The sequence below is a fragment of the Silurus meridionalis genome, chromosome 2 (genome assembly GCF_014805685.1).
Source record: "Silurus meridionalis isolate SWU-2019-XX chromosome 2, ASM1480568v1, whole genome shotgun sequence".
In the NCBI taxonomy this organism is placed as follows: Eukaryota; Metazoa; Chordata; class Actinopteri; order Siluriformes; family Siluridae; genus Silurus; species Silurus meridionalis.
Window position 1 is genome coordinate 7,593,633 of NC_060885.1, and position 24,059 is coordinate 7,617,691.

Genomic DNA, 24,059 nt, shown 5'->3' on the forward strand with positions numbered 1-24,059 from the left:
CTGTCGTATGGACATGTGCTCCTGACTTTTAATTATAAAAAATATTTGTGCAGATTTATTTTACTTGTGAAATAAAGTTTTAACAGAAATGCAATTTTTGCTGACCATGTATTTTTTCGATTTTTTATATACATGTATATGTATATATAACATATTAATTACATTTTTATTTGTAAGGACTTTTTGCAGAACGATGCAAAAAGTCCGAAGTTTTGGGAATACTGAACTACAAAACTCCACAAATTGAAGAGCTGAAAAGCACAACATTAATAAATAAATAGTGAAAGTGGCTCCTACACCGATCATAATTTTAAAACCACTATCTTAATATGGTGTAGGTCTCCATTGTGCCACATAAAACAGCTCTAATCCATCAAGGCATGGTGCTGTGGTATCTGGCACCAAGACATTAGCAGCAGAAGTCCTGTAGGTTGTGTGGTAGGGGCCTCCATAGACTGCAATTGTTTGTCCAGTTCATCCCAGAAATGCAGATTGAGATTCAAATTCACATGATTTATCTGCCTCTGAAACCTTGCATTGCTCCATGGACCAGATCTGATGCTCAGTAACCCATTGTAGGTGCTTTCAGTGTTGTCAGAGCCAGAATCAACATTTTCACTTCCATAAACATCTTGTTTGTTAGATTTTTATGTGCCTTCTGAACATCCATCCTATTCCACATTCAGTCCCCATTTGTTGTTATAATTTCCTCCACTCTTTTGGAAAGATTTTGGAATGTGTTTGTGGAGATTTGTGCTCATTCATCCACAAGGCTATCAGGTAGGTAAGGAGGCCTGGAGAGCAGTCAGTGTTCCAATGCATCCTAAATGAGGTGTTCAGTAGGATTAAATGCAGAGCTCTTTAGAAGGCCATTCAAGATATTTACCTTCAACTTGTAAAGTATATCCTCATGGAGCTGGCTTTGTGAATAAGGGTATTAGGCTGAAACATTAGGTGGAAGCTCAGTGGTTAAGGCACTGGACCTTGGATTGGAAGGTCATGAGTAGAACCTTAGCACCACCAAGTTACCACTGCTGAGTTTTGATCATGGCTCAACCCTAGTTATAAGACGTTCTGGATATGAATTTCTACCAAATGTTGAACGGGTTTGGGTCTCCTAGCTCAAGGGACAATTTAATGCTATTGCATACAATGACATCGTATAAAATTGTGTACCTCCAAGTTTGTGGTAACAGTTTAGAGAAGAACCACGTATGGATGAAAAAGTCAGGTGTCCCTGTGTCAAGTGTCCAGGTGTTTTTTTGATAATTTCGGCTTGGGTCCAGCAGGGTGCGCAGTTTCATCTTTTATTTATTGATTACACACAGAAGCAGAGCCTAAATTCGATCTGTATTTGTTTATTAAACTCAACAACTAAGCAGACGTTCTGTGTTACTTTGTCCTAAAAAGCTGAAAATTCACCATTATAGACTTTTTTATGAATTTCACAGCTTCCTGTGTGTGAAGTGTAAAAATGAAGATGGCATGGATTCCTCCTCCTTGAACTCTATTTACACTCCATTAACCTGCCACGTGTTTACACAAAGCAAGAACAAACCACACCAATAACACAAACACACACTCACACGCACAACAGGTGTCTTCTAACATTCCAACACATCCATAAAACCAGCAGCTGTAATGAAGACTTCAGGATAAGTGAAGAAGAAGAGAGAAAGTAAGGGACACGCTTCAGGTGTGGACTTCTTTTATTTCTCTACTATTGAATGATTTATGGAGATTAAATTTTAAGACTTTTGTGGGAAACAAACATTGTTTGCTCAGGCATGGACTTATCTCTGATCATTTGTAGAATTAGCTATTTTTAGAATTTTATAAGTATTATTTATAATTATATATTATAATATATATAAAAGTATTTTTTTATCACTTGAGCATTATTGTAAATTTATTTTGTATTTTAAGTGCACTTTATATCTGTATTGGGCAAAGAAAAAAATATGGAGGTTTGTTTTATATAAATATATATATATATATATATATATATATATATATATATATATATATATATATATATATATAAAACAATTTATCATTTTAAAAAGTAAAGAAAGGATTATTTTGTGGAACAATAATATTATACATTTGTATCAAAGCATCAAAATTCATTATAATTTTTGTTTGACTATTATTATTACAAATATAAATAAATAAATAAATAAATAAATAAATAAATAAATAAATAAATAAATAAATAAATAAATAAAAACGAGATAGAAATTAAAACCTTTAAAGCAACACAATATTCACGACATCCTTTTTTCAAATAATTAAATAAACTCCAGTGGAAAAATCATTTTTAATCACTTAACATTTGTTTTACTGATGCACAAGTCTCAAATCGAGCACCAAAATCCGCCATGATGCGCACATCCGCAAATTAAAACCGTCCGTGTGGAAACAAAGAAAAAGTTCCGTTAGTGTCCTGATGATTTACGTAAAAAAAAAAATCTGAATTACTTTAAAGCGTTTACAAGAATATTTTGTCTTCATGCTCTATGTTGATTTCGGTTTCACTAATAATAAACATGCACAAAGCATCAATATTTGTCCATGGCCATGTTGGTAAGAGCATTAAAAACTTAAAGTATTAATTTGAGGTACATTTAGAACAGATACAAATGTGCGATTAAGTTGCGATTAAATATTTTTAGCGACAGCCCTGATTTATCAATCTTGGTCAAACGTATTTTTACCGTTTTTATTATCTAGCTTTTCCTTTCCTAACTGAACCTAAGCAGGACAGCCGGGGAATCTGTGCTAAAAAGTAAAGTATTTTACCTCTAACTCTTAAAATGAATTTAAAATGTTTCTTGGAAATAATATTTTTTATATTTGTATAAAATATAACATAGAGCTGCTTTCTGCACTGCTTTCTGCACATCTTACAGTCAGGTTTCCACAAACCTTTTGTCTATATAGTGTAGATGGTTAGACAGTCTGGCACATTTTTAAGGTTAGAAATGGGGATTAGTTTAAAAAAAATATTAAAAAAAATTAATAAAATGTGGCTTCATGGATTATTTAATGTAAAATATATAGATCTGTTTTTCCCTCACAATTAAAAATTGTAAAACAAAATTCTCTGCTAGTAAATTTATTAAATTCAATTAAATATAAAATAATTAAATTGAAAGTTTTCTGAAAAATACTTACATTAAGTTTTTTTTAATAAACAAGAATAATAATAACAATAATTAAAAAAAGGAAAACAAGAAATAATGAAAATATGTTTTTCAGGTTAAACCACTGGAAATAAATAAAACCTTTTGTCAAAAAATTGTTTAATGACATTATTTAATTGTATACAAACTTCATTGCAAAAGTATACAAACTCGAATCTTTACTTGTGATGAGAATCAATGATCTAGAAATGATTGGACTTATATGCAGTCGATCCTCCTTCATGTGTCTGATGTTATCGAGTTGACTTTTTGTCCTGTTTAAAGTGGAATGCTGTCAGCGTGGTTTGCGTGATCTCCTCCTCCTGCGGTCCCTCTCTATATAAGTGCTTGCCTTTAGAGTCAGAGCTGCCGGAGTTCCTTCACACAGCCTGCAGGAGAGAACCGGGATTCCCTGAAGTGTCCAAACATCACAGCAGGAAACACTGAAGGTGACATTTATTCTCCTCATTTACAAAAAGAAAAGTATAAAAAGTAAAGGTGAAAAGGTGTTGGATTTTGGAGTAGAAGGTCGAGAAGTTTATGTTTTAGTATCACAAAAGTGACACTGCTGGGTCCCCGAACAAGCCCCTCAACTACTATATAAACTTTGCACCGTGCTGTTTCTTTATTATTGTTTTTTTATTTCCCAGTTAAATTTTCTTTCAGAGTTTTATGTTTAAATGTCTCTAAGATTTGCTGAAACGTCGTTCTATTCCTTCTACACAACGACTGTAAAGTACCTTACTTACTGATTGTATCTTACTGCAAGCATTGCGTGAGAAAATCCTAATATCCATTTGTCAATCAAACCAGTATGACATTCAATCTTTTAAAACATCGCAGGAATGCTATCTGTGGAATGTTACAACTTAAGTGTGTTTCACACACCGCTTTATTCAGCAGCACAAAAGTCAAGAGAACCTGAGCATGCGATAGGTCAAGCGAGATGCTGTATCACGTACTTGTTAATATTTTGAATTAAATGACATCTTTTGAACCAGTTATACAATTCCTTAAATTTGTTCATGAGCAAGAGCATTTATTTTTTACATCATTTTGTCCTTAGTGCTTGTTTCTCCTGCTTGTCCCCAATTTGTCCAGAGATAAAAAAGAACCAAAAAAGGAGATTTATTTTTTTTATTTATTTATTTAATTTTTGTAAATGACCACCAATTGGATTGCATGTAAAAGATGTTTTCGTACCTGGAAAATTCCCAAACGTGAAAGCAGTGTAATAAAGTTATCTGTTAGCTGGGAATAAATTAGGACATAATCCAAACCGAGTGCCAAATTACAGGAAAAATGGGGAAAAATAGTAACTGAGGTGATCTAAATGTAATATAAGCATTCATAATATAAGGTTGAAGGGAGTTATGACGTTAAAGACTGAAAAACAATATTCAAATTATCATTTTAAAATGCACCATGTGGCTGTTTTTGACCATTTTTGTACCTGATGATAAATAAAAACTCTAACAATAAACATCTTTGTACATTCAAATAAATACATTTAGTCTTAAGGTTGCGCATACTTTTGCATTCATACGAGGAATTTCAGCCATGAATGATTGAATTTTTTAACTGCTACATTTATTCTATATCTTTTGCAGAGCGACAGCCTCATGAGATGGAGGTTTCACAGAATCATATCCGCATTCACGTGATTGAGGACGTGGGCCAGAATGGGACGTCTCGAAATCAAGTCATTACTAAAGATCCGGTCTCGCAGCAGCGCGGATCCACTGTGAGCTTCCACAACATCCAGTACAATGTGACAATAAAGAGTAGGTCATGTAAGAAGAAGAGCATCACTAAGGACATCTTGGTAGATCTTAAGTGAGTCTAATCTTGTGCGCTTATCTTATTTAATAATATTATTAATAATCATAATTGAAAACAGCGTTTTCACCTCAACTTGGTGAACCACACATACACAGACTTTAGCTAAAAGGCATCAAGGGTGATTTGAAATTTCCCTCATAATGTGTATGTTATGATCCTGGACAGTGGTGGAATTTTCTCTGTGTAAGATGAAAGCTTGAGATTGATGCATGTTGTTACTTTTGACCAGTAGGTGGCAAGAATTTTGTTGTGTAGCCTTGGGTCATGGTCTTGAAGACGTTTCGTGACATATGTAGCTGATGCAGTACACAGTAAAATTCAGACGACGTTCCTCCAGAACCCTGTTGCTACATTAAACAACATAGAGTGACATCACTCAACATAAAGCTACATAACAGAACACAGAGCTAAGGATTAAAGTAAATGTCCTCGCCACATAAAATGTATAGTGTGCAACCTGGTGCAAACATTGCAAAACAAGGAGAGATAAACAAAACACAAAATAGTGCGACCAGTAAAACTACTGTATAATATGTACAGTACGGAGTGCAAAATAAAGAACTATAAACAAGAGTTTACTTGTAAACAGGAACACAATGTTGTGCAAAAATGTCAATAGCAGCAATCAGGAGGTGCAAAAACAGCATGTGGACAGTATGATATGATTAATATATTATAATATGGGTGGTGATGAGGACATGGATGTGTACAAAGTTAAGTTAAATGAGTATTGAGTGTGTGTTGAGTTTATTAGACGTAAACTGAATGGAGAATTTAAAGTTGATTTCTTTAAAATCTTCTCTGAAGATACCAAATTTGGTGTTTTGAGAAGTGGTAGAAAATGTATTGGAATTTTTTTTTTATCGAATTAGGCAGAAATTGACACCATTAGACGTTGAAGTCAGGGTGTTGAACTCATCCTGATTCAGGGAATTCACTGATCCCTGGCTTCAGACAAATGGTTAAAATGTTATGACAATAAACTTCTTAAAATTTGACTTAGTGGTGGCACTAGAGCTTTTGCAGCCATCAGCCATCATATCTGTGTGACTCTTCACTTCTGATCCCACATCTGATAAGAGCAACTCCAGTATGACTGGTATTTTAGCTATAGCTTTAGCTAATAAAATAACCTCTTTCCGATGGAAAAGGGTGGCTAATAAAAAGAATATTTATGTTACATATTTTGCTAGTTGGGTTGCTTCACAGAGTACTGGATACACTTAACTTACACGTGCACTCACATCTTCACTGAAGTCCAGTTTACTCTTGACTCAGTCAAACAAGTTACTGTGAGGAGTTTTCAATGTCCTCCAGTGCCACTCTGGGTTTTTTTTATTTCCTCCTACATTAGAAATAAATGGACTGCAGTCACTAACTGTATGCCTACACCATTAGCTGTATAGTGGACATGCAATAAATGGACATTCAGTGCAACCCAGATGAGGATGGGTTCCCTCTTGAATCTGGTTCTTCTCAAGGGTTCTTCCTTATGCCATCTCGGGGAGTTTTTTCTTGCCACAGTCGCCACCGGCTTGCTCATCAGAGACAAACTTACACTTATAAAGAACATATTCATTTTTTATCACCACATTATCTGTGTAAAGCTGCTTTGAGACAATGTTCATTGAATAGTAGACTTACTAAATAAACCTAAACTATATGGTCAAAGTTTTATGCACATCTCACCATTACACTTGTTCTTCTTCTTTGCTACAACTTTTACACTTCTCTGGGAAGACTTTTCACTAGATTTTGTAGAATGGCTGTGGGAATTTTCGATCATTTAGCCACAAGAGTGTTAGTGACATCAGGCTCTGATGTAGAATGAGGAGGTGTTCCAGGGTTTTTCTACTCCAATCTAAGCAAAAGATATGTTAAATTTGTGTCTATAGGCATTGTCATGGTGGAACAAATTTGGGTCTCTTAGTTCCTCCAGTATACAGAGACACTCTGAACAATGATGTACTTCAAAATGTATAGTAATAGTTGTAAAAGAACAATGGATGTGATAGACAGCAGTTATATAGTGTATAATGCGGTTTTCTTTTATGTACTTACTTTTGACATGTTCTTAACATTACTGTAAATTCCTTTAAAATAGGTGACTTGTGTTGATCTGTTTTTCTTCACAGCGGAATCATGAAACCTGGTTTAAATGCAATTTTAGGCCCCACAGGATGTGGCAAATCTTCGTGAGTACCAACATAAATCACACTTTCAATTTCAGCTGAAAAGACTTACCTCGGATAGACAATTTTTCAATTTTAGGATCACGATTTTTGAATTGGAAATTGTTACACGTTACAACTTTTTAGTTTTATTCTCAAATGAATAACATTCTATTATAAAGGTAAAGTTCAGGTATATGAACTAGAAAATATTGACAAAACCTTTCAAAAGGAGATGGAAATGTGTGAACTTTTTCAAATAATCTTCTTTAAAATATGTAGTAGTAGAAAATGTATTCCAGAAGTAGCCAAAAAAAATAAATAAATCTAATTAACGTCAGGACTTTGAACTTGTCCTGATCCGATGAAATGAAGGATGCCTGATGTTGAAGACATGGTTGAATACGATTAGTCATGTTATGAGATAGATAAAATAAATGCATTATCCTTTACTATCCTCATAACGAGATAAGTGATACACACCTTATACACACCTTTATCTTTTGCCCGTTTCCCCCCTACTCTTTTCCTCTTTTTCTGAAATGGGCTCCTGAGGGTTTTTTTTGTCATCTGTAATTTTAACTTCGATTCAATTCTCCTTACTGACTTGATGTCACCCAACCCCCGACTCTCCTTTCTGAGTTAATGAGTGAGGGAACTTCTCCAGGTGGTGGGTGCACACTGCCAGGTTCATCAACCATGACATGACATAATTGACATGACCGTGCAAATGAGCAGTAAACAACATCAACAACAAACAAAAAAAAACAAGCAATATATTTATTTATTTTATTTATACATGGACGCCCCGTGCCAGCCTCCGGCAAGATGGTTGGCTTCCCATGTCGCCTAAATCCGCCACTGCCAAGCGGCAATAAAAAAAAATTTAAAACAGAGCTCGACCCTGATTGGTGACTTGCTGGGTGATTGACAAGTTAAGATTATTCGCTCATAAATGAAAAGGAACGACTGATATTGCGAAATGTAGTTTAGTAAAAAGTGAGATATTTGACTTTAAAATGTATTGAAGTTGAAGTAAAAATCTCCCCAAACAGAAAAATACTTCAGTAAAGTACAGATACACGAAAGAAATTACTTAAGAAATGTAACGAATTACATTTACTTCGTCACTATCCACCACTAAAAAGGTGTGAGTGAGCATTGACTACACTACACAGTAATGTAAACACAATGGGTTGCTCACTTCTCACATTTTAAACAAGCAGGTGAAAATTGTGGTAAGCTCAGTGGTGAAACTGGATTTTTTCTCCATATGTTGACGAACACAATAAAGCCATTTGGTTACTTACCATTAATAACATTTCTTTATCTGTTTTACGCTCTCATATGTCCTTCTGCCATACTTCATTGTTTGTACTGTTCGGAAATATGATTTTTTTGATACTTATTGTATGTGCCGATCGTTTCTGTTGTGTCATGTTCAGATTTTTGGATGTGCTTGCAGCGAGGAAGGATCCCTCAGGTCTTTCTGGTGAAGTCCTAATTGATGGAGCTCCACAGCCATCCAACTTTAAATGCCTTTCTGGCTATGTTGTACAGGTACAACCAAACACAGTGACTTTACTGGATTAAAAAAAATGAGGAATTTAAGAGGAATTAGTGTAAATGATCTTCAATTAATCTGATGTTTCTTATTATAAGAATATATTATATGGTCTTAATGTATCAGAATTAATGCTTTCTGAATATAATTGCTAGAAGCACCATAAATTAGTTAAAATTAGTCTGAATATTTAGAAATAGTTTTAATAAGGCAGGTCAGGTTAACTTCATCTATAAAGCTTTAATTATTTTCAACAAATTAAAATCTCTAGCAGTATGACTGAATTAAAGATAAATGCTTTAGTCATAAACACAAAACAAAAGATCTAATAATTTGGGGTTACATTAAAAGAAGAGAAAACAGTCTCCTTTAAAATAATACATAAAACACTTGTATCATGTATTATTATAGTCTGTATCAGAAGTGAAATGTTTGCTGTTAGAGGAAACGATTAGTGGCATGTTGTGATAAATCCAATGCCAATGCTTACAATATTGCCTGCATTTTATTATCAGTTTTACCACTTTAATTGTTTAATCCTAACAAGATAAGTCAAGTCAAGTCAAATCAAGTCAAGTTTATTTCTATAGCGCTTTTCACAACAGACATTGTCTCAAAGCAGCTTGGATAATTGGAATTATCCAAGATAATTCCTAGCTTCCTATTTATTTCCTTTTAGATATTTCCTTTCGTTTCCTATTTCCGTTTAGATAAATTCATTCTTTTCTTCAAAACCCCCGAAAACAAAATGCAAATCTCCCTTTGAAAGTCCACATATTAGAGTGAACGCACTGATTTAATCTTGTTAACTGCCGGAACTACTCTCAGTGCTGCTGTTACAGAAAATTAATCCATATCCCCCTATTAATCAGTTCAATACAATACAACAATTCGTATAATGAGAAATACCAGATATATGAGGTGGTGTCATAAGGTTTTGAGACTAGCTTTGTTCACAAGAAAGTATTTATTTATCTACATTACACACAATCACCTTCAAAAAAGTACTTTTACACAGCAATACAGAGCTCCCAGTGTTTCTGCTACTTCTGGAATGTGTCCCTGGAACTCTACTTTCCAAAATGTGTCAAGCACCTTCTGCTATTCGTACGGAAGAGAGATCATGTATGGCGAGCTCGGTGACACATGGTGTCAGAATAGCAGTCGTGAATGCGCACATGGGTAGAACAGCACCAGTTGCACAGCTCCCGATGTACAGACAGTGATGTATTATCTCACACTGACTTATGAAGGTCGGTGCTCCCTGTGACTGTGCGTGCAGCTTTGTGCTGCCATCTGGTGGCGTGTTACAAAACTAGTGTTGAAACCTTTTGATACCATCTAGCGTTAGACGATATTCTGTGCATAAAGATTATTTTCACATGTGATGTTTGTGTGGACAGGACGATGTGGTGATGGGCACTTTGACTGTGAGGGAGAATCTGAGCTTCTCGACCGCACTCCGCCTTTCATTCTCTGTAAAACAGAAAGAAAAAGAGGCCAGAGTCAATCATCTCATTTCAGAGTTAGGCCTCAGTAAAGTTGCAGACAGAAGGGTATTCCACACACACTTTCATTGTACTCATTCAATTCAAATCTATTTTAACAATGGACACTGTCACAAAACAATATATTTACAGCAGTATATAAATTTAGTATATACATTTTAAATGTGTAAAAATTATCCACTGATGAGCAAACCAGAGGCAACAGTGGTGAGGAGAAACTCCCTGAGAACATATGAGGAAAAAAAGGGGACCCATCTTCATCCTGGTGACTTCTCTTCTATAACTTCTATAACTTTATATTCAAAACCTGCAGTTTAAAAGTGTAACCAGAAAATTAATTATAGTTTAAACATACAATATAAATACATCTTTGAATAGAGTTCTTTTCAATTAGAGACCACTTGCTGCTGCTGAGGATGGTTCCCCATGAACAGTCTACAGATCGCTGAGGTTACTTTAAACATGAGATGGATTTTGAATGTAATTAATATTAAATATTGAGATAAGTTACAATGGCTCAGGTTAAGAAGAGCCTGGAGAGGTGGAGGTACCTGCTGGAGAGAAGGGAAATAAATGTCAGTAGGAGTAAGACAGAGTACATGTGTGTGAATGAGAGGGAGGGCAGTGGAGTGGTGCAGTTGCAGGGAGACGAGGTGGAGAAGGTGGAGGAGTTCAGGTACCTGGGGTCAACAGTGTAAAGTAATGGAGAGTGTGTTAGAGAAGTGAAGAATAGAGTGCAGGCAGGGTGGAGTGGGTGGAGAAGAGTGATAGCAGGAGTGATCTGTGATAGAAGAGTATCTGCAAGAGTGAAAGGGAAAGTTTATAGGACTGTGTTGAGACCTGCGATGTTGTATGGATTAGATACATCTATACATCAATGGCATTAAGTAAAAGACAGGAGGTGGAGCTGGAGGTAGCAGAGTTGAAGATGTTGAGGTTTTCATTGTAAGTGACGACGATGGACAGGTTTAGAAATGAGTTTATTAGAGGGACAGCGCATGTAGGACGTTTTGAAGACAAGGTGAGGGAGGTGAGATTGAGATGGTTAGGAAATGTGCAGAGGAGGGACATGGGGTATATCAGTAGAAGAATGCTGAGGATGGAACCACCAGGAAGAAGGAAAAGATGAAGACCAAGGAGGAGGTTTATGGATGTGGTGAAGGAAGACATGTAGGTAGTTGGTTTGAAAGAGGCAGATGTAGAGGACAGGGGGGTATGGAGACGGATGATCCGCTGTGGCGACCAGTAATGGGAGCAGCCGAAAGAAGAAAAAGAAGAAGAATATAAGCTACAATGGCTATACTACATTTGCCAGTAATAGTTTTTGCATTCAAGTGTCCATCAGTGAACTGTTGATAACCTCAACAATGATGGAACAGTAATGACATTTGGTCACCCAGATGTGGATGGGTTCCTTTTTGAGTCTGGATTTTCTCAAGGTTTCTTCCTCATACCTCATATCTCAGAGAGCTTTTCCTTGCCACAGTCACCACTGGCTCATTCATTAGTGATAAACCTATAAAGGATAAGAATATATATGCAAAAGTATTATTCGTAATCTATTTAATTGTGTGAAGCTGCTTTAGGATTGTTAAAAGTGATATACAAATCAAATTAAATTGAATTGAAAATAAAATCTGTTTTTTTGGTGTTCACTGACATGAGTACAAAACTCTTTGTAGTAATGTAAAATATGAATATATCTTGTAAAGCTAATGTGGGATTATAAATTAATATTTACTATTAACATGTGACAAATTCCCTGCATGCTTCGTGATTTACAATGCCATGCTGTTGATCGTTCAGGTGGGTACTCAGCTGATTCGTGGCATCTCTGGAGGTGAACGAAAGAGGACTAGCATTGGCATGGAGATGATCATTGACCCCTCTGTACTGTTCCTGGATGAACCCACTACAGGCCTGGATGCCAGCACCGCCAACTCTGTTCTGCTGCTGCTTAAAAGGTCAGCGGCCATGCTGCTTCTCCTCACTGCTAAGAGAAACATAGTCAGAAACATGACACTCTTTGAAAACTGCTGATTTCTCAATGCTGATTGGTTACGAGATGGTAGATTGTCTAGAAATACAAGTCTGTCTTTAGTTCAGGTGGCAAGACAAGTCATATTTTATATTAATCTATTTGCCCGGATTCATTATTGTTCATACAGTAACAACATTTACAAATGAAGCAAATAATTATAATAATAATGATTATCTCTTAATAATTGGCAGTTTCTAGTACTGAGACATGCACTGTATTGCCAAAAGTTTGCAGACTCCTGGTCATAAGTACTTTATCACATTTCACATTTAGTCCTGAATTGCTCTTATAACTCCCTCCACTCTTCTGGGAAGATGTTCCACTAGATTTTGGAGCGTGCTTGTGGACATTAGTGTTCATCAGACACAATGGTGTTAGTAAAGTCAGATACTGATGTAGGTGCGGTGAGGAGGCCTGGGGTGCAGTCAGCGTTTCAATTCATCACAAAGGTGTTCAGTAGGGATGAAATCAGAGCTCAGAGCAGGCCACTCAAGATCTTCCACTCTAAGCCATGTAAACCAGATCTTCAAGGAGCTCACTTTATGCACACGGGCATCGCCATGCTGGAACAGGTTTGGGTTTCTAAGTTTAAGTAAACGCTAAATTTTATTATAGCTCACCCAAAGACGTCCTGTACAATTGTGCACCTCCAAATTTGTGGCTCCAGTTTGCAGAAGAACCACATATAGCAGGAAAGGTCAGGTGACCCAATACTTTTGTCCATATAGAGTATATAAACTTGTGCCTGGTTTTCGGGGCTCTGTACTGCCGGCTTGGCAGGAAAAATTCAAAAAGTATATGGTTTGGATGTGAGGGATATAGAATGATCTAGAAAGTCCTTTTACTCACCCTGGATGTTGAAGTTCTTGAAGGGTGTTTAGAGGAGCACCAATAATTCTTTCAGTCATTTGAACCATCCTTTGTAGTCTTCTGATATGTAAATAGTAGAAATTAAACATTTTGGACACACTATAGAAAAATTATCTCACACAGTAAAGTTGGATCATTAGTACATGATTGTGTTTTTGATTAGTTATGCAGGTTGTGTTCTATTTTCCTGTCTTCAGAATGGCCAAAAATGGACATACCATTATAATGTCCATCCACCAGCCACGCTATTCCATCTACCAGCTCTTTGACAACCTCACACTGCTGGTCAGTGGCAAACAAGTCTACCATGGACCTGCCCATGATGCACTGGACTACTTCGCAAACATTGGTACACTCGGATTGGTATACACATGTCCGCAAAACATATCCTTCACTCAAGTAGAAGTAGAGATACTCATGTTTTAAAAGTCTCTGGTAAAAGTTGAAGTTCTGACTACACTTTTTCACTCAAGTAAAAGTAAAGAAGTTTGGGCTCTGACATGTACTTAAGTAAAAAGTAGACATTACTACCACCTGTTTTAGTCATATTAATATATCAATATAAAAGGAAGCTCAAAGCTCCATCCTTATAATCTATGGTGGCCTGTAGAGTCTATAAAATGACTAATCAGGGGCCAATCCAAACACAAACAAGCATTCCTAACCAGGTCAGTTTTCCAAATGGGTTTTTTCTCCAGAGGTTATAGCATAAACCATTATTTTTGATCATATTCTATTATTGTTACAGGGTTTTTTGACATGTACAGGAAAAAATTCTACCACTGCACATTTAAATACTTGGAAAAGAAGTGTATATACATTGGTGACATTTTTTGTAGCTAGTTAATGTCCATTTATATATTCAAATGATTGATTTTAAAAGCAATGAATGGTGAAGAGTAATAAATGATACTTGGACTCTCCCAGATTTATGATGTTTGCTTTTGATATTATATTCCAGGTTTTGTTTGTGAACCCCATAACAACCCAGCAGATTTCTTCCTGGATGTCATTAATGGAGACTCTATAGCTACGACTATGGACAGGCTGCAGAAAGGAGAAGGTATTCTTTAACATTTTACAAATGCTGTTCCTGTAAGTGTTGTAGTGGCTAGTTAAAAAAAAAATTAACAAATTTAGTAACAAAGTTAAAACATCAATCAAAAGGAATAGACTTAGTGTAGAATCCAGTGTTGTGATGTCAAACAATCAGGCTTTATTTCAACAGAAGCAAAATCAGTTACAGGTATCAGTTGACTAACTGCAATTGTTCCCAGTGACAAATCACACATTGCTATTGTTTCTAGTGAAAAATCACTGACCACCACTGATCCCAACAACCAATCACTGATCAGAAATTATAAGTCATTATGAATATGTAAACATAAATTTTTCTTGTCCCAAAGGCATATTTGTTGACATACTCTATTAATTTCTATTCTGATCATTCTATTCTATGATCCTGCGATAAAGATCTAGAGTTGGATGATTCAGACACAAAGCAGAGCATTGAAGAGCGGCTGGTGGAGGAATACAGGAAAAGCATCTATGCTCAGGAAACCAAGGCTGAACTGGAGTGTATCTTAAGGGGCAAAGACTACAGCACCAAACCCAAGTCCCGCACCATCACTTACAACTGCGGTTTCTTCCATCAGCTAAACTGGGTCACGAAGAGAACGTTCCGGAACCTGACGCTAAACCCTCAGACCTCTATTGCCCAGGTTTGAATGTTCATCATGTGGATAAATGTTTAAAGTGTATTTTTGATGTTACATCAATATTTATATTATATAATGAACTTTACACAGGCTTTAATGAAAGACAGTGTCTGTTACACGACTTGTATCTAAACAGTAGCCTACCAAGAAAGTCATTGTTCACTGTCTTCCTCCTTCCTTTCACAACTATTTCTCTCTGGAGTTTATCTTTTGGCATCGTCGTGCGTAAAAAAAAAAAGTTTTTTCTCCCGATGCCGTGCAACTCAGAACACAGGTGAAGTGCGTTTTTCATGCCCGGTGGTTTTCAGAGAGGTTCAAAGAGTGGGAAAAAAGTAGCAGTTTATAGTCCGGAAAATACGGTACAGAAACTTAATCTGGACTAAAGAAAGACTTGCCTTTGAAATGTAATATATGTAGCATAGGCAAGGGATGTATGAATGAGAAGATAGTAGGCATTTAATGAAAGATAGAGTCTTATATATTGATAATATATTGCAGTATGGATATTCCTAGTCCTAGATTATCACTAGATAATCATAATACATGCTTGTCCAATATACTTTATTGAAGTACTGATTCTTTTGGCATATTTTGCTTTTATATATATATATATATATATATATATATATATATATATATATATATATATATATATATATATATATATAATTTTTTATCAGGTCTTTACAAGAGTAACATCTATATAAGGGCTCAAGTATTTTTCTCCATAGCAATTTCATTTAAATGCTTTATTCCTCATTTTCTTAAATAAAAAGAATACATTTATTACAAATACTGTACTCATTTACCAATACACTCCTAGCAACCCATTCATTTCTTGCCTTTTTAAATCCACAAGGGCTTTTCTTCCTTACTGGGACATTACATGCTCATTAGCCACCAAACACGCCACAGAAACTTCGCTTTAAGAATTATTAACACTTAACCAGTCCCAGATAATTGAGGCTAATGCCATGAGGTACGTAGCCAGCTAAGTTAAGCGGATTGCCAGCTTTCTTTCTTGAAGTGATACAACGTGCTACGCTGTGGAAGAATAGCTGGGGCAGAGCTGGACAAAGCCAGAACAACACTCACCTGACTGTGTGACTTCCACATACTGAGAGCAGGCCTTTGGAGATAGATTAACTTAGCTGTTCACTTTGGGAATGCTTTTGTTCCACCAAGTCAGCATTTACAATTCTTCAGGGGATTACTGCTCCAAGCTTTCAGGTTTATTCTCATACTTTCTTTTCATATGCTAGTCCTAATGTGCAGGGATTTATTATTCTCACACTGTTTTTTCACTTCATACATGCCTGGTTTTTCTATGAGTTGAACACTAACTCTGTGCACACCCTACAGTTGGCAGTGACAATTATCATGGCACTCATTGTTGGCGCCATTTTCTTTGGAGTGAAAGACAACCAGAGCGGCATACAGAACAGGTAAATGAAGTGATGCTAGCACTTGCAATCACCCTTACTCACTACACTGGCATCCGTTAGCAATGTGATAAAGGTCTAGGAGTTTAGAGGGGACTGGATGCCCAAGGGGAGCCCACTAAATAAGATCTGTGCTGAGAAACCTGGATTATTGTCTCCAGCATGGGCCCAAATATCCTACTACCATTTAAATCCTTTAACACCTGGTTAGCCTGCAATGTTACAAACAGAGTTCAAGATGTTCAGAAGAGTTTATTAAAGGAACAGCACGTGTAGGACATTTTGAAAACAAGGTGAGGAAGGCGAGATTGAGATGGTTTGGACATGTTCAGAGGAGGGACATGGGGTATATCGGTAGAAGAATTCTGAAGGATAGAGCCACCAGGAAGGAGGAAAAGAGGAAGACCAAGGAGGAGGTTTATGGATGTGGTGAAGGAAGACATGCAGGTAGTTGGTTTAAAAGAGACAGATGTAGAGGACAGGGGGTATGGAGTGAGGATAAACTGTCCTACTTTTAAACAGTATGTGCAGCATTCATAGTGCACAGTCTACTAGTTACCATGTGCAATATTATACCATCAAGCTAACAATCCTGCAGCCTATTAGCAACACCCTTAACCCCATAGCTGCTCGATTGTATGCGTGAGATAAATGTAAGTCACTCTGGATAAGGATGTCTATTGAAAGATTTCCATTTTTCATCAGTTGTTGTCTGAGTAGGTCCTGGTTTTTGGCATCAGAACTGCAGTTACATTTTAATGCTACTCAGGAATCTAGCAGACTCAGAGTAATTGCATCCATAAGCTTTTATATAAATGTGTGTGGTCAAACAGAATTTAGAAGTTAAATAGTGCTTTGATCCATTAAAACTTGGCTGCTTTCCAGTTCTCTAGAATCAGTTTATGAACAAAACACACCCAAACACATGCACACATCTCACTGACAGACAAAGAGTAAGAGATAAATAGTTGATATTAGATAAATAGCATTGCCACTTCACAGCTTCGGGGTCCACGGTTCGATCTTGATCTTAGTTTACTGTCTGTCGAGTGTTTCTGGGGTTGGTGGTATAAATCAGACTAAGAAAATGTGCTGCACCTTAAATACATCGTGCAGTTCTTGTAGTATAAATCTCCATCATGAGCCACCTATATATAAACAGATGTGTGCTTGACAGGCTATGGAGGGTTTTTATACTTTATACGCTATATGAACAAAAGTATTGGAACACCTGACTTTTCCAGCCATGTGTGGTTCTTCCCCAAAACTGAAAATTGGGGCATGCAAATGTATATAAACTTTCTTTCGGCTTCTCCCATCAGGGGTCACCACAGCGGACCATCTGCATGTTTGATTTGGCACATGTTTTTAAGCTGGATGCCCTTCCTAACGCAACCCTCCCCATTTATCCAGTCTTGGGACCGGCACTAATACTTGTGCAACCCTAATGGCTGGGGTTGGTTCCTGACTGGGGATCGAACCCCGGCCGCAGCGCTGAGAGCACCGCATCCTAACCACTAGACCACCAGGGGACCAGGCATGCACATGTATATCATGTCTTTAAATGAAGTAAAAGCCCGCTCCATGAAGATATGGTTTACATGGGTTAGAGTGGAAGATTTTGATCAGCCTGTTTTAGAGCTCTGACCTCAACCATACTGAACACCCTTTGGGTTGTTGGGTGAATTGAAACACTGAACCCCAGGCCTCCTCACCTCACCTAGATTGTGTCTGAATGAGCGCAAATCTCCACAAGCACACTCTAAAATCTAGTGGAACATCTTCCCAGAAAATGGGGAATTTAAAAAGCTAGGAACTAACTGTGGAAGGCTTTTGACAATATAGTGCATTATATGCAGGGTTACAAAAAAAAAAGAGCTCCACTGATCTCTTATGAACCTTCACCTTATCATTTGTCAATGATAATGAGCCTGGACCTTGTGCAGTCTCACATATGCTTAATGTCATGATGAGTCAGCATATATGTATGAGCCTGTACTAAGGTATACTGTACATATCTTTAATTATGTGACATTTTGCTTTCAGGTTTGGAGCTTTGTTCTTCATCACCACTAACCAGTGTTTCAGTACATTGTCAGCTGCAGAGCTTTTCATCACGGAGAGGAAGCTCTTCATGTATGTGCGATGTTCACGCCACTGTCGCTGTGCAGATCTTTGCCTGCTTTACTCAGCAGTGATTTTTAATGAGATACAATCCTGACATTCTTCCATTGCTTGCTTCAGACATGAATACACCAGTGGCTACTACAGAGTGTCGGTGTACTTCCTGTCCAAGATCCTGTCCGACATCATCACTCTGCGCACGATCCCTGCTGTGGTCTTCACCTGTATCGTCTATTTTATGATTGGTAAGAAATCGAGCCGGCGATAGATTTCGATGTTGTATACTTTTGAAAATGTCTTCTCATGATGGCCCTGTGCGTGCATTTGTGTGTGTGTGTGTGTGTGTGTGTGTGTGTAGGATTTAAGCTTGACGCCGCCGCATTCTTCATATTCATGTTCACAGTGATTTTAGTGGCATACACAGCCACAGCTATGACCATGGCTATCTCTGCTGGTCAGTCTGTTGTGGCCATCGCAAATATCTTTATGACAATCATCTTTGTTTTCATGATGGTAAGTGTGCAAAATGTATTACTGACTAATCAAACCCGCTTACAAACATAGTTCTTTATATCCTTTTTAGTTGTTTTTTAAAACTTTACACACAGAGCCTTTAACTAACTGTAAGACCCTGGTTCTTGTAGATCTTCTCCGGTCTGCTGGTGAATCTGGAAAGTGTCATGGCTTGGCTTGCCTGGCTTAAGTACCTGAGCATCCCACATTACGGACTTACGGTAATGATCATACAGTGAACATGAAATGCAGCGCTTCATATTTACCTCCACTGCATCACTCAGCTTCAGATGCTCTGCCCACTAGATCTCATTGAGATTCGAAGATTTGACACTTTTCTGGCCACAAGCTTCAGAGCTGCAATCTGATTGGCTGTTTTTACTTGCACTGTACTTGTACATTTGTGTGCTGGTTTCTAGTAGGAAAACAAACTTCTGAGCACAATGACAACAGTCAATTACTGGTTAGTTTTAAAGGGCTGTATTTTTGCGTTATTGTAGTTATGGGTCATTCATGAACGATTCGTTCATTTTGAACGAGTCTTGAATGTGATTCAGAAGAATGAGTAGTCTCAAGGATTGATTCGTTTATTTTTTACTGTACACGCATTGCAAACTCGAGTCATTCGCAGTAGTTTGTTCTTTTCTCACGTGACTTCCATAGACACTATTCAGTGCATTACACAGGAAACAAAATTAACTACTTAATCTCATGCGTCCTCTGGGTCAAGCCTATAGACACTATGCAGTTAAATATACATGTATAAATTATTGGATTGGTTCGTGTATGTAGATGTTTCAAAGGATCTGCTTTTTGAAAATGTAACATTTATTTCTGATCAAAGCAATGAAATGAACTAAATGACTAAAAAAAAAGAAAAGAATCGTTCCATTTAATGAACGAGATTCAAAGAATCAAATCACTATAATGATACGATCTTTTCATCACTTCTTTACTCCATTTTTTCTTTTATGAAACACTTTTAACACAGAACTTTCTCTTACACTTTTTATATTTTTTATATTATGCTACTTCAGCCTGTGAGAAAATTGTATTGTTAAAGCTGCAATTAAACTTCTATCAGATGAAAAGCAAAGACTATGGGTACTCATCAACTCTGACCAAGACACAATGGTTTTTAACTTATGGGAATCGTTGTAGGTTTTGTTTGTTGGTGCTTGGACTTTCTAGTGAATCTACGAATGCATTATTACTCTCATCTCATTAAATTTTCATTTCCTAATATTCGTTTGCCGGAATGTTCGTTCAAAAATATAAATTCAAAGACGGAAGGCCTTTGCGTTAAGATGATGCTGTTGATGTCGATGATGTGTTTCAACAGGCTTTGGAGATCAATGAGTTTGTGGGATTGACATTTTGTGGGAATCTCTCAGACCAACTAATAACCAACAACACTCAAGGAATCATGTATGTAAAACACGACAGTGTGAACACATGCAGCACACATACGCTGTCAGTTTCCATGTGAGTGCTGTTGTACCAGCAATCTGTCAGCCGCAATATGTCCAATCAGATCAAAAATCCTTCACAGCTGGTCTTTATATCTCTTGAGCTTCATGTCAAAGAAGCAGAACACAATACTGGCACTCCCATATCCAAGGTTAAAATCATTTTTGTAAACAAATTTTTGTGGTTTATACCTGTGACATTGGACAATGATAAAAAATATAAAATTGCTTGTCATTTTTTATTATTAACGTTGTTAATATTATTTACATTTGTGAACATCAGCTGTTTACATTTTTTCAAACAATTTTAAATAAAATGCCTGCTTTTAAAATATATAAAAATCAAATAGAATAAATCAAATTAATGCAATACACCTTTTTATTATTTTAATTAGTTTAAATAATCGATTAAATAGGCACAAAATAAATTGATTTAATTAAATAGTTTACATTTGTTAGATCCCATTTGGGTTATAAAGATGTCAATAAGTGTGTATGTTTTTTACATTTGAAATTAAATTTTCCAAAATTTTCTACCTAACGTTTCTACTTATTTCAGCATGCTATAACAAATGTCTGCTTTTAGGAAACTCATAATAATAATTTTATTTATTTATTCATAAATTAATTCCTTCCTTCCATCCATTCTTCATTCATTCGATCCATCGATATACAGAGTTGTCAGGAATTTGACCCCTTAAAGAGGCTGGCGTAAAAAAAAAAATGCAGATGAAAGGTAGTGGCAGCCATTTCCCAGATTCCTGGATCGAGTAGCCAAAATGACACTGCGCTCAAAGTGCGAGGTGGAGACGAAAATATCTCGCGGTCCTCTGCTTAATATGTTGGTGAAGGGAACTCAGATTTGAACTCTGTTAAACTAGTGTTGCGTTCGGTACACATGTGCACCATACCGAAATTCCTGTATCGAAACGGTTCAGTACGAATACGTGTACCTTTACACCCCTAGTGATTACATTTCAGTGTAGCACAACTGCATCTGAGTGCTGCATTTCATGTTTTTCCTTTTATGTAATTCATGACTCACACTTTCCCCATAACAAATAAATGTACATTTCAGTGTTAGGGGTGTAACGGTACACGTATTCATACTCATAATTTATTACTTTCAGTTCGGTACACATGTGTACCGAATTCAATCATTTTTACTTGCAGAACATCTGAGTTTAAATCTGCGTTCCCTCAGGAACGTATTAAGCGGCGGACTGCAAGGTTGTTTAGTCTCCGGCTCGCACTCTGAGTGCATTTTTATCATTATTAAAAGTAAAAACATGCACAACAATGCGAGGGATATAAGGAAACTAGAGTTTGTACAGTGTCCCTGTAGCTAACATGGAAGCGACTAACGATATGGATTCTTTAGAATTTTATGTCCATCTTCAAGAATTTCTCTAAAAAGGATAAAAACATGATAATTGTTAAAGTATGTTGAATTAAGTAGAACATTTTAGATTATATCTTTCGGAAAAAAAAAACAGATTTGTGTGTAAAACACACATCTGTATTAATCAAATGGGGTCTAACAAATGTAAAATATTTGATTTTTTCATTTATTTCATTTTATTTAAATCAATTAAATTTATGCCATGTAATCAAAATAATAGTGTATTGCATTCATTTGATTTATTATATTTTATTTTTATAAAATATAATAACGTTATTTTATTTATTATTTAACCACCAGGCATTTTATTTAAAATTGTTTTAAAAGTGTAAACTGTTGATGTTTCCAAAATGTTATTGATAATAAACTGAGATAATTAAAGACCACAAGCAAGTTTATGTTTTGTGTTTCCTTCCCCTAACTGTTCTGAAATTACCGAACCATGACTAAAAAACAGAACCGTGAATTTTGTGTACTGTTACACCAGTATTCATTGTTATATAATTTTTTTACGGAGCTTCTTAAAAAAGCAAACTGAAAAAATTTATTTTTGTACTCACAGCTGCACAGGAGAGCAACATCTGCAGGCCCAAGGGATCGACTACTCTACATGGGGTTTATGGAAAAACCACTTAGCCATGATAATTATGACCATTATATTTCTCATCATCACCTACATCAAGCTCAGGTTCATGCGCAAGTTCTCCTAAGGGCTGAGAACGCTGTTCCTTTGACTTATTTGTGGAACTGCAACATGGAGAGTTGCCAGGTTGAGACCTACAGCTTGGAAGATTCCACGTTTGGTCGAATTGCCAAAAGTTGTTTAGAATAATGAAGGACTGAAACGGATATTTAATTTAAATGACATGAACAGCTACTACACGTGGCGGCTAAATTAATCACACAAAATATATGCTTTTTTTGTGTAGATTCTGAATAATGTCTTAATCCAACTGTAGTCAGATGAACATAATTGTAAATAATGAAAGTGATTCAGGTTTTCTTTTTATATTCACTTTGTATTGTGGATTTTTACGTTCTAATTCATGTTCACGATTCTTTTTGTATCGTTCTTTATTACCAGATATAAACAAAAAAGTGTTTTTAACTATTATTATTATTATTGTTTTTTTTATTATTATTCATGCTGATTAATTAATTTTAAAAATGCACTTTCATTAACTGCCACACAAATCTATTTTAAGGTTTTTACCCAGATTATACCCTTTTAACAAAACAGTATATTCACATGCAATTAGTTCATGTATGTGAGCACAATATTAACCAAACCAATTTAATCCTGCACTTCAAAGCAGACTGATGTGTTTTCATGTGGCCTTTTAATCCCTCAGTCACACAGACAATTCACTTAGACTCACACTTTCACCCAAAATCCATCAAGAATAGCTGTTAAAGCTTCTCTGTTCCATGCCTAAGGTGCACCAATCAAATCTGTTGAGGTGGTCGTTGACTCTTGAGGATCATGGGTCACTGATTATTTGAATTTTTTGGGTCTGGTAGTAGTACTATCATTGGCTAGTCATGAAGATATGGGCTATTTAGGGTGTTGGAGGCAAATGTAAGTGGAAGCTCAGTGGTTAGGATATTAGACTTTTGCTCACAAATTCCAGGGCCACCAAACTGAGACCAAGCGAGGACCCAGCAGTGCCAGGTTTTATAAACAGGGTATTAGGGCATTTGCCAAAACGTATTAAATGTAGTAGCTGGTGGCTCACTGGATGTCTGGTGCTCTAATCCTAGTACCACCAAACTGCCACTCCTGGGCCCTTGAGCATGGCCCTCACTTACTCAGTTGTATAAATGTGATCATTGTAAGTTGCCCTGGATGAGGTCATCTGCCAAATGGTTACAATTAAAGATGGCAGGTGTTTTGGTGCTGTCTTTAACCATCTCCGAATTGATGAATTTATTTTGAAATGTCCTTTAGTTTAATTGTAACCTTTTCATCTCACTTTCATATCACATACCCTGCTGTAGACATCAGTTTCCATCCAAGGAAGACCAGTCATTTATAGGTAAGAGTTTTACTGATGTACATGAGCCTCCATGCTACATGCTCTCAGTTCCATAATTCTCTAGTTGAGATGAGCTATAATATGATAGTGTAACACCCAGATGTATTTTGCACTATTAAAGCAAAGATGTGTTCATTTCCACCATTATCACTGTGGACTAAATAGCAGAGAAGA

General features: G+C 36.4%; 1 protein-coding gene across 1 annotated transcript; it reads left to right on the plus strand.

Moving 5' to 3' along the window:
• The first annotated feature begins 1,605 nt into the window (after positions 1-1,605).
• On the plus strand, positions 1,606-22,954 carry abcg2d (ATP-binding cassette, sub-family G (WHITE), member 2d). Its single transcript, XM_046863389.1, has 17 exons — positions 1,606-1,696; positions 3,471-3,634; positions 4,796-5,021; positions 7,163-7,222; positions 8,644-8,758; positions 10,166-10,318; positions 12,077-12,234; positions 13,379-13,530; positions 14,143-14,244; positions 14,655-14,902; positions 16,262-16,344; positions 18,388-18,477; positions 18,586-18,710; positions 18,824-18,978; positions 19,110-19,199; positions 20,321-20,406; positions 22,412-22,954. The coding sequence occupies exons 3-17, from the start codon at positions 4,813-4,815 to the stop codon at positions 22,557-22,559; spliced, it is 1,974 nt and encodes a 657-aa protein (XP_046719345.1). The 5' UTR covers positions 1,606-1,696; positions 3,471-3,634; positions 4,796-4,812; the 3' UTR covers positions 22,560-22,954.
• The last annotated feature ends 1,105 nt before the right edge of the window (positions 22,955-24,059 follow it).